This window comes from Chiloscyllium punctatum, chromosome 36 (genome assembly GCF_047496795.1).
Source record: "Chiloscyllium punctatum isolate Juve2018m chromosome 36, sChiPun1.3, whole genome shotgun sequence".
NCBI classification, from domain to species: Eukaryota; Metazoa; Chordata; class Chondrichthyes; order Orectolobiformes; family Hemiscylliidae; genus Chiloscyllium; species Chiloscyllium punctatum.
Genome location: NC_092774.1, coordinates 44,092,901 through 44,111,413, shown reverse-complemented (window position 1 = coordinate 44,111,413; position 18,513 = coordinate 44,092,901). Strand labels below are relative to the sequence as shown.

The following is an 18,513-nucleotide window of genomic DNA, read 5'->3' as shown; positions in this document are numbered from 1 at the left end:
GTGACGTGTGAGCATTTGTTTTTGCCCTGGGATTTATCACTGTGACAGCTGTGATGACCACAACAATCGAGAACTCGACGTCTGTAATACAGAAACAACCAGCACACATTGTTACCAGAACCGCAAACACTTTGATTTCTTGGTTATCAGGATGGCCAGCTGTTCTGGAGCTTGGTCGGATATCAAACCTGGTTTTCTGAAACAAATGTCAGAAAGTGTCCATTGGTTGGAATCCAGCTTGCAGTTTGTGCAACTACTTGAGCTTGTTGTATGAATGACAATGCGACATATTTGCACTGCTGTGTGTGACTGTGTGGGATTGCACAGGGACACAAGGCACAGCACAAACCTCTCTAACAGTAATTCCCTTTTCTACGTCTGATGGGCATGATTTCGTAATGAGATTTTTGTAATGAATGCTGCTTCATGGAGTTAACATAAATTCCAATTCGTTCACTTCTGGAATTCTATGCATATTGTTGATTATAGCTCGGCATGCTGACGTTTCCAATGTCACCCAAACTTGCATTGGAGATAGCGGATGTATGAGTGAATTTAAACTGTTTACAAATGAAGACTTGTTAAGGCTGTGAATATATATGGAATATGGTGGAAAGGATGTGCTTTGGCTTATTACAGGACGGTTGCTTCACTGACACTTTTTGAATGGCGTTGAATGGGAGCTGACGGATTGTGCCTGCTACCATCAAGGAAGAGGAACTTTTCTAACAGTGAAACCTAGTAAGTGACCCCCTTGCTACTTATCGCTATGATTTTGCAGACGAGTTAAAATAATGGTTTTTCTTGTTAAAACAGGCTGAACTGCACAATTGAAAAGCAGACCATTTCTTCATCAACAAATCTTGTATACTGTCATGTATGTGTCTTCCATTTCAAACTCATCTGCAGATTTTGTTTGAGCAAATGTTTATGAATATAAAGATATAAATGTATACTGTAGCCGGAAACAAGCCAATATTTAAATATTTATCTTGCTTGGCACAAGAACATAAGATGCTCATTTGTGTAGATCAGGGATCTTAGTGTTAAGACAGGAAACTACCCAAGTTGTGAGGCTGTACTAATACATGACTGTGTGCCCGAAGTATGCAAACCTTCGCATCCAAACAATTACCATTAGTCTGGATTGAAGAAATCTTTCTGTTCACATTATTGATTTGGATTGTGTTCAAAATTAATATGTTTCAAAAGGAAAGACTTATCGTGTAAAATAATTTCGATTACATTAACATTGTCATCAAATCAGCAAATATGCCGTCCATTTTTGAAACTGGAACAATGGTGGCTTGCTAAAGGTGGGCTTGATAATAATGGTTGATTGGAGCTGTGCTCTAATTGCGCAAAATAATGAATAGTTTGTGCACTGATTTCACCAGGGCCCCATTTCAGACAACCAGCAGAGAGTAATTTCGCTGTACTTCAGCATGAAACCAGATGACCTGAAATCTGATCTCACTGAACCCCGTTCATCTGCGCGTCGACTATTTGAGAACTCTGCAGTCACTGGAGTTTTAGCATAAGCTTTTAGTTTGAGTTAAAGTGGAAATCATGTCGCCCATCTGTTCGTTTTTTTTTGATTGGGTGGGAAAGTGGAATAATTTTTTCTTTGACTGACTGATTACACTCATTGCTGTCCGATTCAATTATTTTTACCACATAATCCTACCTAATTAGAATCTTCTGCATTGATCTCATGGATCCACAGGATTAAGACATCATAGCAAACAAAGCAGGATCGATGAGTTGATGTGTGCACGCCAGCATTGTTTTTGTAATGCAACCACCCTGCTGTGTTCTGGTTGTCAGGTGGCCAGGCGTGGGGATGATCTGAGGGGAACCCCACATATGTGGTTAGTAATTGATAACAATTAACACAAAAAAGATCAGAAATCAGGCTTCACTTGACGAAGGGGCAGCAAGTGTATGATATTAAAAAAAAACTTGTTCGACTATGAACTGGTGTCGTGTGAGTTCAGACCTTGATCACACAGTTCAACACTGTCACCTCCAAATCCAAGAAAAGTCTGGATTTTCCGTATTATCAATCCCACAAAAGGAAGCATGCACTTCACTAAACAACGACTTCTGCTTTTTCGGCATTCGTAGACGAATGTGAAAAGACTTACAAAAAAATGATATTAGTGCATTTAGGGGATGCGTGGAATAGGTTTCCCGGCAGAAGGCACTGTCACTTGTAATTGAAAAGTAACAAGACCTTTCTCTGCAGTATTGGTTGTGTGGTGTGAAATTCCAAGAATATGGCTCTCTTATAGCCTGTGATTTGCCACCAACAGGCTATAATATATGGCAAACAAAATTGTTAAAATTTGACCCAAAATCAAGTCTGAATGGCACGATCTACGCAAATAACTGCTCTGCATCTTCCCTAAGAGAAGGTATGCAGTCAATTTTGCAGGAAAACAGATCAGCTGGGCAGACTAGAAAATGACGTTAACCTGAAGAATAACCTTCAATATAAAACGTGACACCTTAGAAAATGCAAGTTGCAGCAAACCAGACCCTCTAAACTGCTCCAACATTCAGTATGATCATGATGGATCAGTCAGCTCAATCTTTCTACCCGTTATCTCCCACGTTGTTTCATCCCTTTCGGCCTAAGACCGTTTTTGAATTGGTCTCGAAAGCAATGAATGTTTTGTCCTCAACAGTTTTCTCTAACAGAAAATCCCATATGTTCACTATTCTCTTGGTGAAGAAATTCCTCGTTATCTTATTAGAATTTTGTAACTGTTCATGAGGGATCCCTCATTTTTCGCTCTCCAGTGAATATGGTCTAGCAGAGTATGCTCTCTCCATGCAGATCAGTCCTGCCCCCCAAGAAATAGTCTGGTAACGAGTATGGTCAGATAAGTGCTGTGTCTGAAGGGAAATCATAGATATATATGGTTCTGAGAAAAAAAAGATTTGGAGTTTCATGTATTTCATCGTCAAGGTAGAAGAATAAATTGCAGGTCGGAAATTTTCTGGAAGGGAACAGGAAAGGTTGCAGTGAGATAATCATTTGGCTTCAGGTAACTTATTAGTACCTGAAACTCTCCCAAAACAATTGTTTCCACGCCTGCTTGAACAACTGTAGAACTGATTTTAGTTTTGTATGTATGTTACTTTATTTCATTCAGTTAATAGCTATTTTGAAAATTTCATAGAATACTGAAATGATGCAAATTGAGCTTCAAATGTATTTCCCTAAAATGGCCGACAGAGATTTTCAGGGTGAATTTGACGTTTGTTTTCTCTCACTGAAAACACTGAATAAGACGATGGTATATTCGCTGAGCCAGCTGCGTTTACACAGATAACGTATATTTAATATTGAGATTTGCCAGCAGTATGAATCTAATATCTGCATTATTGGTTATCTTCAAGCTAATTACTCACACTGTTTCCAACTGGTTATTCCATTACCATCTCTGTCGTTATTTAATTAGCTCTGCTATTTTTATCATCGTCGTCAAATACTACTCACTGTAATGCATCCATTTGGCTCTGAAGTTTCCAGTATTTCATGGAAATTCCTCTCCTTTCCAACAACACAGGGAATGCTGCTTACGTTATAAATATTGCATTTCTTAAGAATTTCTGTCGATTTGATTAAAAAAATGTCGGCATCACCAGCAAATTTTCACACCAGCAAATTTAGGATATAAATGCACTCTACCCTATAAAATATGGCATTAACTTTGCTGCGTTCTCCAGAAGTATTTAGCAATTTTATTGCAGTTATTGGCAAATTAGACCAAGCCGATCCTCCAATCCAGCATGCAATGTCATAAAATTCGTGACAAAGTCCTGCTGCTCCATAGGAATCATTAACAGTATTTCCTTGGACGTCTCAAATATTACTGGGAAATTGTATACTGACTTCTTCTGATTTGCAGTATTTTTCATGAACATGATAACGTAATATCTCCGTACATATGCAGCATTCCAGTAAACATTCAGCCAGGAGGCTGCAAAACCATTCCTCATAAGATAACCGGTTCATTCCAAAGGTAACCCTTTTCTGAACACCCTCTGACGCAATTGCAACTCCTGTGAATGAGATGAACAATCTGCCACACTGCAATCCAGGGCTAAGCTTGCATGTATCTGATTTATCTAATACAAAAAAACTGACTTCTGTAGATTGTGTCGAGAGCGTGGTGCTGGAAACGCACAGCAAGTCAGGTAGCATCCGACGATTCTCCTGCTTCTCGGATGCTGCATGACCTGCTTTGCTTTTTCCATCACCACACTATCGACTCTGATTTCCAGCATCTGCATTCCACACTTTTTCTGTACATTCGTGTCCACTTTTCCTTTTGATAAATGATATCATTGCCTTAATTTCCTGAGTTATTTGCTGACCACGTGTGCGAACCACAAGCAATCCATCCATTCGGAAACTGTGGTCCTTCTGCACCTTCGTGTTGTACAATCTGTCATCATTTCTCTTCCTCTTGCCAACTGGTCAACTTGTTCACCAAACCCCACAATCATTTTCCGTATTATTCACACATGTCATGATAATCTTTTAATTTCCTTGTGCCCTCTGAAGACATAATTCCCCTTTTTTATTTTTGAGAGCTCAGCAAATTTAGCAAATGGAACATTGCAAACAGTTACAATTCCCACATAGGTTCGTCTGGCACACCACTTGTCAACTGTAGGATTACTCCTGCACACCCATTGTCAATTTCAGCTACTCAGCTATTCACTTCTCCTCCTCAAAGTTCTAACTCCTTGGTCTTTCATTGTCGACAATGAACTTTGATGTCGCATTTTATTGAATGTCTTCGCAAATCAACACACAGTGCAACCACTGATTCCAATTTATCAATTACGATTTCTCTTTTAGAACGCCATGATTTTCTTGAACTTATCCAGTTGAAATTCATTTTAAATAGCTTCGAATATTTTGCTATTACAGTTTCGAAAACAGACTCGTGCTATTTCTTGTTTGCTTTGTTAAAATGTTTTGATGAACTTGTTAAATGTGATATCCTGCAATCTAAAGGGCCTTTCCAGCATTGGAGATGATCTGCAACAATAAACTCAAAATGTTAGTTATTTCACTATCATTTTATGTTCGAACGCAGGGATAATGCCACGAGGGGACCGGAGGTGTTGGCCCCCGAGCTGCACATTTTATCCCAGTCCTGTTTTTCTGTTGCATGTCATTTCCATGCTTTTTTTCCTTCCTTTCATTTGTCGATTCATTACAGTCCCTGGAATGTTGTTGTATTCCCTACCGTGAAACCTCATGTAAATTAAGTATTCTATTCATTTTGTGTCTCCTTGGTTTTACAGCATGATTTGCCCACATTCATTTTCAACATGACCGACGTTCACTTTGTCAATTACTTTGTTTTAAATGCAGGGATTCGTATTCTCTGATTTAATCTCTGGTGAGCTTCCTATCAAAACCTGATGATTCAATAGTTAATAATTTTCATATCTTTCATTTCTGCAAATTTTACTATTCTGTCTAATTTTCTGACTTACCATCTATTTGTCCACAGTCACATCCATTTTGCTTAATGTTAATCTTAAACCACAGGTTATAGTCCGAAATTGGAATTTTCCTTCAACTTTGGAATGTACCTATTTATGTGATCTGAAATGTCTCCTTACATGTCTGCCACTATATCATGGATAAATTCTCCTCTAAGATTATTTTGCAATTCCCTTCAGCCAGCTCTGCTTTCGTGCCCTCATAATATCCTATGCCAAACAGCAGTTTTCTCTCCCTCAGTTTGAAAGTGAATGCAATCACGTTAATGTTACTAATGACGAGGGGGGCCTTTACAATGTAACGATAAATTAATCCTACCTCCTTGCACCATTGCAGGAGGTTCAACATATGTCGAAAACGTGCGAATTTTATGAAGTATTCAATAATTTTTTTCGGAGCTCCATATGTAGGCTGTCTTTGCACATCTCCCTTTGACAGCTTCTTTTACACATAATACCACTCATAATGATTGTCTGATAATAAACATTATCAGACAAGCTCTCATAACGTTTATCTCTATGCCCTCCCTATCGTATAATCACACAACGCTGACCAGAACACCACTCCCACAAATAACCTCTTGAATGCTAATTTCTTAACTTTACTTAAAAACCAATTCCACGGACTACTTTCCTGAAATGGTGAACACTTATCTGCCTTTCATAAGATAAGAACAGCCAGAATATAAATAACTTGACATTTATTAAGCGTACGTGTATTTGATGATGTGGTGTATTATTTTATTATAAAACTTCACAAACTATATTTTTTAGTGTTATTAATGACGTCAGTTGAGTAATGATAGATATTGGATATTAATACGGAGTCAGCAATGGACCAGTACCATGAACTAAGAGTGTGTTTATCTTGGGCCGTTATAATAGCATGAATGTGGCTGTGGCTGAATTTGAATAAATGGAAGAAAAATTTAATTCGAAAGTATTGTCTGACTTTGAGAAAATACTTTGATGGGTAAACAAGAAGTCCAATTTAGGTTCTGGGCGTCAGGATCCTGATTAGAATTACTTCACAGAGTTTGAAGATGGGAACCCAGCGTGGAAAATGATGGAAAATCTCGGATACCTTTGAAGTTATGGTCGCAGGTCAGCTGAGGCATTTTCGAGAGAGGAGTTAGTTTGCAAGAACAAGCAGATCATCTTGCTGAATTTGTGTTAAGTAGTCTGATGATTATAACAAGGTCACCAGTAAACCACAGCTTGTGAACAGTCTGGTCAGATGGTTGCATTGGTGGCATAGATTTTGTTTATTTAGCTTCAGTTGTGGGTAAAGTGTTGGAAAATGTTTGAAGAGCTGAGATTTTTAATCATCGAGAGAGGAATACGTGTATTAGGGATAGTCAATACGGCTTTGGTAAGGCTGGGATGTGCTTCACAAACCTTATTGAGTTCTTTGAGAAGGTGACGAAACAGTTGAATGAGGGTAAAGTGGTTGATGTGGTGTTTATGGATTTCAGTAAAATGTTTGATAAGGTTTCCCACGGTAGGCTATTGCACACAATAGGAAAGCATGGGGTTGAGTGTGAATTAGCGGTTTGGATAAGAAAATGGCATGCTGAAAGAAGGCATAGTTTGCTGGCTATGGGAAATGTTCATCTTGGATTTCAGTTACTACGAGTGCATTGCACGGGTTTGTTTTTTCGCAACTTTTGTTTGTCATTTTTATAAGTGACCTGGAGGAGCGCGTAGGATGATGAGTTAGTAAATTTGCAGATGATCCTAAGGTCGGTCGCATTGTCGATGGTGCTGAAGGAGGGTGTAGATTACATAGGAACATAGGTAAGCTGCAGAGCTGGGCTGAGAGATGTAAAATGGCGTTTGATGAGAAAAAGTGTGAAGTGATTCACCTTGGAAGGAGTAACAGGAATGAAGATTATTGGGTTAATGGTAAGATTCTTGGTAATGTGATGAACAGAGAGATCTCGGTGTTCATGTAGATTCATCGCTGAAAGTTGCCAATCAGGGTGATAGGATTGTTACGAAGGCATGTCGTGTGTTAGCTTTTATTGGTAGAGCGATTGAGTTTCGGACCCATGAGATCATGCTTCATCTGTACAAAACTCTGCTGCAGCTGCACTTTGAGTATTGTGTACAGTTGTTGTCACTGCATGATAGGACGAATATGAAAGCTTTGGAAAGGCTTCAGAGGAGATTTACTCGGATGTTGCCTGGTCTAGAAGGGAGGCCATACAAGGAAAGGCTGATGGACTTGAGGCTGCTTTCCTTATAGAGAAGATGGTTTAGAGGTGACTTAATTGAAACACATAAGATAGTCAGAGGCTTAGATAGGGTGGGGAGTGAGAACATTTTTTCTCGAATGGTGATGTCTATCACGAGGGGACATAAGTTGAATTCCGTGGTGATACATCTAGGAGAGATTTCAGAGGTAGTTTCTTTGCTCGGATAATAGTAAGGGAGTGGAACGCACTGCCTGCAACAGTAGTAGATTCGCCAACTTTAAGGGCAATTAAATGGTCATTGGATAGATATACGTATAATCATGGAGTAGTGCAGTTTAGATGGGGTTCAGGTTGGTTTCACGGTGGGCGCAACATCGAGAGCTGAAGGGCCTATATTGCGCTATAATGTTCTATGCTCTGGCTAAAGAAAATGTACTCCCTTTTCCTTAAAGGAATGTCTTTAAGTTATGAGGTCCAATCAAACACTGAACAGAAAGAAACCCATTTGTGTTTATTGGGGACTCAAGTGATTCTTTGAAAAAACCGTCTGAGTAAAGGAGATATTAAGTGATGCCTTTTACGATCGAGATAGCTGTCAGGTTCGAGGTATTTCGCTCCAGGAGTGATTCTCCCAGAACGACTGTGTGTACGTTATACAACAGCGAGGCACGAATGCCAATTTTTGGAATAGACAAAAGCTTGAAGTTATGGGACTGAAGAATATGATTTCTGCTGCGTAATAGGCGTTAACTGTTCACTTCTACTCCAGGATGGGACTTTGAGAACAGTGATAGAAAATCACAGTGCGAGGATGGGGAATTGATTTATGTGTGCTGCCATCCTGTACAACGTGTTGGCGAGAACTGGGGAAACAGTCTGAGGATTCGAGTTGGACCATTTAGGAGGCATTTCAGGAGACATTTCTTCACCCAAAGTGTGGTGAGCATGTGGAAATCATTACCACAGGAAGTAGTTGATACCAAAATCTTGAATGTATACAACAGACAGTGTGATATTGCACTTGGAATGAATAGAATTAAATGTTATGGGGAGCAAGCAGGATTGGGCGATTGAGTTGAAAGATCAGCAGAATCATGATGAATGCCGGAGCAGGCTTGAAAGGCCGAATGGCCTCCTCCTGTTAATAACTTCTATGTTTCTACGTTTGATATAGGAGAGTTTCCAGTAAAGTAAGGAGCAACCTTGCTCCCTCAAGTATATTAACAAGGCTTCGAGATCCCTTTTGCCTCTGGTGTGCAAACACACTTCTGTTGACTTGTCAAAACTAAAATGACACCAAAATGAAAAGCTTGTTCAAAATTCTCTCCCGACAAATTATAAAAGATGAAACTGCCTCGTTGTCAGGAAATTTAAAACAGATATTGGCAATCACTCCTTAAATTTTAGAGACATGGCTAAATTTTAAAATAGAAAGATATGCTTTAACAAGTGCACAAAGAATAGAAAGAGGGGATGAGAAATAAATAGGTACATGGAGGAATATTACATAACCTCGATTCTTGGAGGCTGGATGGACATTGATTCGTTTTGGGACAGTTGAAATCAGGACTTCTCCAGAGGCAAGTACATGTATGCAGATTTCTCATACGATGTGAGCTCGGTATAATTTTAGAGTGAGAGTTGAGTGAAGCTATTGAGAGCTTCAGGACAACTAACGGAATTATGAAGTCGATGGATGGCTTAACATGGCAAAATTTAGGTCACGAAGCAGACAGGTGTTCCAGGATAGGAACTTAGATTTTGTTTAAGACACTGGCAGAAGACTAATTGAAGCCCCAAAGGTAGAAAGTGGTGATTGGCCAAGAATGCATTCTCAAGATTGTGCAAATGCATGACTTAATGTTTGAACAATAAATTAGCTTAGAGTTAAAGATAGGCAGAAGTTAGATATAAAAACAGGTTGTCTTAACGAGGAAGTCCGGGGCAAACATTTAGCGATTGATAACATCATGCGAAGCCTGTATCATTTAAAAATCAGAAGTATTTTTCCTAGGGCAGGGGAGATCAAATCTAGAAGGTATAGGTTTAAGGTGAGAGGGAAAAATTGCAAAGACACCTGGGGATCAGATTTTTTGCACAGATGGTGGGGTAAATGTGGAATGAACTTCCAGAGGAAGGGGTAGAAATGGAGCAGTTACAATATTTTAAAGCGATTGGGAAGACACAGTAGGAAAAACTATTTGTAGAATATGGACCAAGTAAAGCAAATGAAGAAGGCGCTTGGTGTACTTTCCTTTGCTGATCAGTGCACTGAGTATAAGAGTTGGGAGGGCATATTGTGGCTGTACAGGACATTGGTTATGCCGCTTTTGGAATACTATATGCAATTTTGTCTCCTTGCTTTTGGAAGAATGTTCTGAAACTTGAAAGACTTCAGGAAAGGTTTACAAGAATATTGTCAGGGTTGAAGAGTTTAAACGAAGAAAGAGACTAAATAGGTTGGTGCGATTTTCCTTGGAGTGTCGGAGGCTGATGTGTGACCTTATAGAGGTTTATTAAATTATTAGGGACATTGAGAACTTAAATAGACAATGTCTTTTCCTTAGGTTGGGGTAGTCCAAAACTAGAGGGGTTCGGATTGAGTTGAGAGGGAAAAGATATGAAAGGGTCCACCAGGACTACTTTGACTCTCTCAGGATGGTGCGTTTATGGAATGGCTGAAAGATGAAGAGGTGGAGGCTGGTAAAAATTACAATACTTAAACTGCATCTGAATGGGTACATGAATAACAATGTTTAGAAGGATATGGGCTAATTTCTGGAAAATGAGATGAGACGAATTTAGGCAATCTGCTTGGCATGGGCGAGTTGGACTGAAGCGATATTTCCTTGTTGTACAACTCTATGACTCTATGACTCTAAATCGAACAATTACAAATAGTGAAACCAGGTCAGCGTGGATGAATTCGAGTGAATGTTTTTTTTCTCTGTTCTTTGGACAATATCAGTCTATCCAGTTTGGAGCTCACCTCAAGGTTAAATATGATGCCAACGTTGAGAGTAGTTTATTTTCACAACGTGATACCATGAATAGAGTAAAATGATTACTTTTTGTAATGTTTGACAGTAATCGATTCAACAGGGCAGCACAGAAACTTTCTAATCATCTATACACAATACAGTCAATCTTTTCTGTTGTAATTTTAGGAGCATACCCTTCTCGACCAGTCATCAGTCTCCTCTACTCTGAAGAACAGAGAGCAAACGGATTTCTGCAGCTGGTTTGTCTTATCAACAAATTCTATCCTGGAAACATTGCGGTGAAATGGCAGAGGAATGGAAATGCCATAAGTTCTGGCTTTACAACCACATCTCCATTGAAAACAGCGAACAATGACTTTAGCTCTACAAGTTTGCTTAAAGTGCCCCTGCAGGAATGGAGCAGCGGTTCTGTGTACAGTTGTCAAGTTTCCCATTCTGCTACCAGCAGTAACCAGAGAAAGGAAATTCATTCAACAGCCGGTAAAAAAAGTTGAACTATCTCACAAACTCATATTAATAATCAATATCACTTGCATAATAAATATTCGACGAGAAGGAACATGATTATGTTGTCTTATTTCTGAGGATGAAGCATTCTTTAAATAGTTGCAGTGAGTGATATCAATGGCAATTTGTAGTCCAGAGTAATGTTACTCGAAAAGTGAGTGGAAATGACCCAGGTACCTAAAAATTGTCTTCAAAAAAAAAATATTGGTGTACAACATCTGATATTATTTCCCTCTGCTCTGTGTAAGTCTTTATCTCAGTAGCAAAAGCTGATGGAAATAAATAGAAGCCTTGGAAGAAGACAGAGGAAAAGAGACAGTCATATAGGCACTGTGACGAAAATAACAGAATGATAGAGGTTAATGTACAATCTCCTGAGATGACGATTTTAAACAAAGTTCCTGATTCTCGATATTAATTATCTTTATAAAACAAGGTAATTCCACGCTTTAACCAATTTACCAATTCAATCCAAGGCATCAAAAATAGTTTCGAGAGTATGTGGTGCTAAAAAGCACAGCAGGTCATGCAGCATTCGAGGAGCAGGAGAATCGACGTTTCGGTCAGGTGCCCTTCCTCGGATGCTGCATGACCTGCTTTCATTTCCAACACCACGCATTCTCGACTCTGATCTCCAGCATGTGCAGTCCTCACTTTCTCCCATCAAAAATACATTGTCAGTGCCTATTCTTCATGAGAAAGGAAACAACTTCAACACTGAGTAATTTTCCTTCTAACGTTAAGAAGGATTTAGTGTTTTCTGCTGCTGTGTGGAACCGAGCATTTGTAGAAAAGATGAACTGGGTGGATGGCTGTTCAGAGAAACTAAGCGGAGAGACAGAGGATTCTGATGAAACAGAGACAGAAATTTGATTTTCGATGGGAGACAACATGCTTTATTGAAACCTTCCTGATAGGGATCGCCAGAAGGAGAAGACAAATGTTGTTTTTTTAGACAGTACATCCAATGACGTATGATAAAGACTTCAATATTCATTGTGCTTCAGTTTCAGCAACCCTTATGATGTGGTAATTTTTCTCTGTCTCGCCATCTTTATCTTGCTATCTCACGCTCTTTTATTACTGCCAGACTCACTTCGTTTCTGTCTATTGGCTTGTGTCTCTCTGCTAATTCTGACCACTCTAGTTCTGTAACTTGATATTTCTCTTCACTGACCATATGTGTATACGTCTCCCTTTCTCAAAAATATTTATTCTTTCACGCTCCTGTTTCTGCAGATTTTCATAATTCTTTGTGCATCATTGACTGTAGCTGCTTATGCTTCTCTTCTTCTTTGCGCCTATCGGTATTTATGCCTCCATTTTGTCTTCTTTTCCTTGGTACTCTCTGACCATCTTTCGCTCTTTCTGTCTGTTTTTTTTCTAATCTGTTATCTCCAGATCCCATTCTCTGAGCTTTATGTCTTTTTATATATCCATCTGACAATCTCAGTTTGCCTATTCCTACATCTGTCTTACTGCATATCTTAAACTGCATTTGTGTGTGCATCATTTTGAATTAGTTTGCATTTTCTTCTCTACTGCTTATTTCTCTGTTTCTTTCTTTCCTGCTTAAGAAATGGATCCACATCACTTCCTTCATTCCTCAAAATGCTTCTCTCGCTTTCCTTTGTGTTTATTTCTTCCTTAATTGTATTGGCTTATACAAATTATAAAGCAAATTAACAAAAGTGAATAAAGCAATGACACTGCAAATTCTTTCTTGTTGTTTCTGTGAGAAAGACATTTGCAATTTATCGTACCATCTCTTGGCACTGATTTTGGCATTCTTGTTACAATCCTGGTTCCATTATTATTGGAACATGGAAAAGAACTTGAAACTCTGATTTCTCACCAACAGAGATCGCCGTATTACTAAGGGATCCTTTGGTTGAAGAAATCTGGATCAATAAAAATGCCACTCTGGTTTGTGAAGTGCTTTCTACAGTTTCAGCTGGGATAGTCATCTCTTGGATGGTGGATGGAAAGGTACGGAATGGAGGCGTTCAAACTGAGGCAGCTATTGAAAACCAACGTCTGACCATCAGCCGCTTGACTAGCAGCGTGGATGAGTGGCAGAGTGGGGTGGAATACTCATGCTCTGCAAAACACAAACAATCATCAACCGCAGTATCAAAACGAACAAGAATGGCAAGAGGTTGGTAACCAGAGATATACATTTATATATGTCATTTTATCAATGACGAAATACTAAAATTGTAATTCTATTGCAGTCAAACCAGAGAAGCCACATCTCCGCCTCCTGCCTCCATCACCAAACGAGGTACAAAACGGCACCTCTGCTACTCTCACATGTTTGATAAGAGGATTCTATCCTGACAAAATACGAGTTAACTGGGAGAAAGACGGATCTTCGGTCAGCACGAACATTACCATTTTCCCCACTGCTCTGGAACAGAGCTTGACCTACAGCACACGGAGCCTCCTCGTTGTACCTGCAGTGGAATGGAAGAGCGGAGCAAAATACACCTGTACTGCCTCGCATCCATCTTCACAGTCCACTGTGAAAAGGGAAATCAGCCATACGAAAGGTAAGAACAGGGTTTTAGCAACTTTTCCCACAGTTATCAATTTGTGGTAAATAAGAACGCAACACGAAACCATGACCAAACATTCCAAGGTACCACCAACTTTAAAATGCCCATAACCTCTTGAAATTATACAATTTTAAAACATTGCACACGGGTTGACAGGAGAAACAATAATATCCCACAACCGCATTGGCTCAAGCAGTGTGAAGTCTGCTGAATCAAAGAACGGAGAGGGCCTTCTTGTGGCTAATTAGCAGTTCTGTGCACTGGACAAAGGGGTGCACGTTTCCTTCCCACCTGCTCCAAGGTGGTGTCTTGATCTATCTGAACAGGTTGATAAGAAAAAGTGGTTAACTAAATGTTTATATTGAGAAAAAAAGAGATTCATTGCACAAATAAGTCTTGAAGGCTTTTTTTTTGATAATAATGAATGGCGATGAGAGGGAGATTGAGTCTCCATGATTTTGTGTCTTGTTCGCTTCAGTCACTGCTTCACCTTTGAGTCAGTGGAACAACAACTGCTTTGACAAATGGATGACAGAAGATCACATACAACAAAGGGAAAGAGAAAAGTTTCACTGATCAAAAGCTGCTCGTAGATGTGGTAACAAACACTAAGCATGATAAATTCCGTTTGGTGAGCAACCATGCACTAAAATAGCAGGCATTGAGAAGGCCATGTGATAATTTCGGCCTGCTGATGATTCTTTGAAAGTTAGACCGGAATAGACTTGCATGATTTCCATACAGTCCCTTTGTTCTATCTTTCATTTGAGGAGTCTTGCTGAAAATAAACGTATTTGCACTCCTGCAAAGGGCAAGGTCAAATGCGATTCTTACAGATTTCCTGTGGAATGGGCTGCCTATATTTCATTTCTCCCGCTGATTTACAAAGACTGATCAGCCAATATGAGATTCCTAAAGGAATCTTGCAAACCAATACCGGTTCTATGCCAATATGAAAATCAATTTTCTTCTTCACAGTAATGGAATACATTCACATGAAAATGTGATCGTTTTCAATTCAGAACTTCGATGTAAACGTGTCAATTTTAAAATCATCTCAGCTATACACGCAACATTCTGAAATTGTTTGCTTTAATGAGTCATTGTTAAAACTCTGATTTCGATTTTTAATGTGAGGAGATGGTTAATTTCATTCGGATCAGTTTTCCCACAATCCCGTGCACCGTCTATAAATTATTACTGAAAGGTTTTGACCAAGACTCATCAGATGGACCTGATCTTGTATGTTAAATTGGGCACAATTATTTAATCAAGAATTGAAAATATACCACGACTGAGCTCAGGTTGTCAATTGACAAATTCATGTTAACAGTCTGCTTGGTTGAATGGAGGTTTAGTGGAAGAGATTAACTCTGGATGGCTGAAGACTAGCAAGTATTTAGACTTAAGAGCTTGGATTGTGAGACAGTAGTATTAATCAACTCGGGAGTAATTTTAGCAATATCATGTTCACCCAAACAACCTCGCAGAGGCACTGGCATAATTGAAGAACTGCATAAGCTTTACAGTATGCGTACAAAATAAAATTAGGCCCTTAGAGCTGTACAATAGACACAGAACATGAGTCATCACAAGAGGTATTGGGACTTTCAGAAATAACTGGTTTAGCGAACATAGTAAAGGTACTGATATTTATGGTAACGGCACAAGCAGAACATTCAAGAACCTTCTTTTCATTGGTATTTTCCGTTATGCATAAATAAAGGAACTACTATTGTATTTAGACCGACGATTTAGCTTGAAGACATCTAAAAGCATGCTTTCCCCATCTAATTTGTCCTTTTAACGTTATCACGATTCTGATAACTGATTCTGTTCGTTTTAGCAACTCCCAGTATCAGAGTTGAGCTGTGAAAGACAAGTATTCACAAAATTTTATACTTCCTCACTTCACACTCTTCAAAAATAGTCAATTAAAAGAATAAAAAAATGTTTGAGAGTGCCCTTGATTGGACTTGAATTATGCAGTAAGTATCCTTTTTTACAACTAAAACGCTCTGCTGACGAATCTGACAGCAAACGCATTTTAGAAAATGCAATCAATCAAATGCAAGTTGATACCAGTTAAATTTCTCCAATGGTTGGTCCGTCACAATGAAAGTAATTTTAGCTGTTGAAAAGCAGACACTGATGATGCGTTTCTTGCTCGTCTGGTATTGGATTCTTTCGAATTAAGTCCATGTGGCAGCCACTATCTTCTGGCGTCCGTAACTGCAATAGTTGAAAGTGTGCAGTATTCGAACGGAGACAATAGGTATCAGTATACCCAAGGCAGAGCAATTTCCAAATTGTGCAAGAATACATCGCAAATATTACTGAAGTCATATCCATAGCAGTCAAGGCGAAAACAACCAACACGAACAGGAGAGCACAACATCTAATTCACCAAGTCGAAACTATCAAACAGAAGAGATGACAGATCACAGTAAGTAAAATTATTCCCCACCTCCTGAAGTATTTTGGAATTAATATCGATATTGCAGCCTGAAAACATGCATTCCTTTCTCGTTCCAGATGAATGCCATCAGCCAGATATTTCTGTCAACCTACTGAAACCTGCGTTTGAAGAGATTTGGACACAAAAGACAGCAACCATCGTTTGCAAAATCGTTTCCAGCAAGTTAGGAAACATCAATGTTGTCTGGCAAGTGAACGGGTCGGAGAGAACCAAAGGAGTCGTGACGGAAAAGCCTGATTGGAACGGAAGTAAATTCACCATTGTGAGCAAACTTAAAATCGTGTCGTCAGAGTGGGACAGCGGTGCCGAATATGTTTGCTTGGTCGAAGACAGTGAATTACCAACACCAGTAAAAGACTCTATCAAGAGAGCAACTGGTAAGTGGGAATGGTACTACAATAACTTCAAAATTGAATCGATTTCAGAAATCTAAAATGAAAAAGAAATGTTCTGTCGAGACTGAGCAGGTCTGGCAGAATCTATGGAGAGAAAAATAGGGTGAACCTTTCTAGTCCACTAGGTGTCTTTCCAAAACTAATAGTTAATGTTACCATGAGATAAGCTTGACTCATAAAATTGTCAAATTTAAAAAAAAATCTGTGAAATAATTAATGCTTTACATTAAATGGTCAGAAGTTAGCATTGGCGAGGTGGATCACTGATTTGCACTGCTGCCTCCCAGCGCCAAGACCCGCATTCAGTTCCAACTTAGGCACCGTCTGTGGGGAATTTTCCCATCCTCCCCATGTCTGCATGGGTTTACTTCGGGTGCTCGGGTTTTTGTCCACAGTACAAAAAAGTGCAGTTTGGGTGGAGGGGTCATATTCACATATGCGCAGTGAGGGTGGATGGGTCATGGGAAAAATAAGGGACGTGAAATGCTGTAGCATTTACAGATATTTCCAAAGTCTTGCAGATAGGAAATATTTTATCTATCACATGCATTACTAACAAAGAAATTGTGACACAGACATAAGACAGTCTCAGTTAAACAATCATCCTCTCTTTGCAGATGGTCAAATGTGTCCTCCTCAGGTTTATCTCCTGCATCCATCGACTGACGAGATTGACACCGAGAATTCAGCGACCCTGATGTGTCTCGCCACCAGCTTTTACCCAGCTGACATTTACATTGGATGGATGGCCAATGACACGCTTTTGGATGCCGGTTACCGGACGCACATGGATAGTGAGAAGGGGAATGGTTCCAACTTCGTGACCAGCAGGTTGAGAGTCACAGCGGCGGAATGGAACAGCGACATCACTTACTCCTGCTTAGTGGGACACCCATCCCTCAGGCGGGAGTTAATCAGAAGTATAAATAAGTCTCGTGGAAAACCGACATTAGTCAATGTTTCAGTCGTACTAAGCGACGTTGTTAAATCTTGCACGTAACTTGTCGTGATTGACGAGCTGTTTTCCTTAAATAGGTTAATGTTGTTATGGCGATAACTATTTAAGCAACCAAACCAATGCATTTTCAATTCATTGCATGCAGCGGTCGCATTTCTGATCAGTGAACATTTTTGTAAAAAGGAGAATGCCCACTATTCTAAATTGTATCTGTTGATAAAGGGTAATTAAGGTTAGAATCGGAATTTCCAGGAAAAGCTTGTCCTGTGATTACAATCGTTCAGAAGATCGTTTGAACGTTCCACACCGCTACTGAAAGATCAGGAAACCGTGTTTAAGTCTGTATGTGGCTCCAATGATTGCAATAAATGCAGAATGAAAACTCTTTGACTTGCTTATTCTTTATTTACATGCATCGTACTTTCAGAAAGATGATTTAGACCTTGATTGAAGTGTTTGGGATATCCATTTTTTGAAACATCAGCACTGCAGCTTGTTTAAACGTGCAGAACTTTAGACTCGCTCGGGTTCCCTCTGACTAAGCCACAACTAACATAGCCGTTTTTGGCAGCAATCCTTCATTCTCCATTGCTCATTTGATATCGAGATGTGAAGTGAAATGACTGAAGTTGATGTGATGCCAACTTGTTTCGTTTAGCAATAAGGCATCCAAATTGCCCTCGCCTTTATTTATCCCAGTCCTACGAAGCTTTCTACTGCAGTGATGTCCAATTCTAGTCTACAGTTTTCGTGTTGCATCACTACGATGATCTATGCTTGAGCCCTCATCCAGAACAGGCTACATCCAATCCCTCACGCGTGTCATGCAAATTCAGATTCCAATTCGGCACTGCTACCACATAAATCTCTTTCACAATCGC

At 39.4% G+C, this 18,513-nt stretch overlaps 1 gene segment (V, D, J or C); it reads left to right on the top strand.

Moving 5' to 3' along the window:
* The first annotated feature begins 320 nt into the window (after positions 1 to 320).
* LOC140461135 (Ig heavy chain C region-like) lies at positions 321 to 18,014 on the top strand. The segment is given in 6 exon segments: positions 321 to 741; positions 10,901 to 11,215; positions 13,104 to 13,400; positions 13,477 to 13,794; positions 16,336 to 16,656; positions 17,292 to 18,014. Coding segments are annotated over 4 exon segments (1,206 nt in total).
* The last annotated feature ends 499 nt before the right edge of the window (positions 18,015 to 18,513 follow it).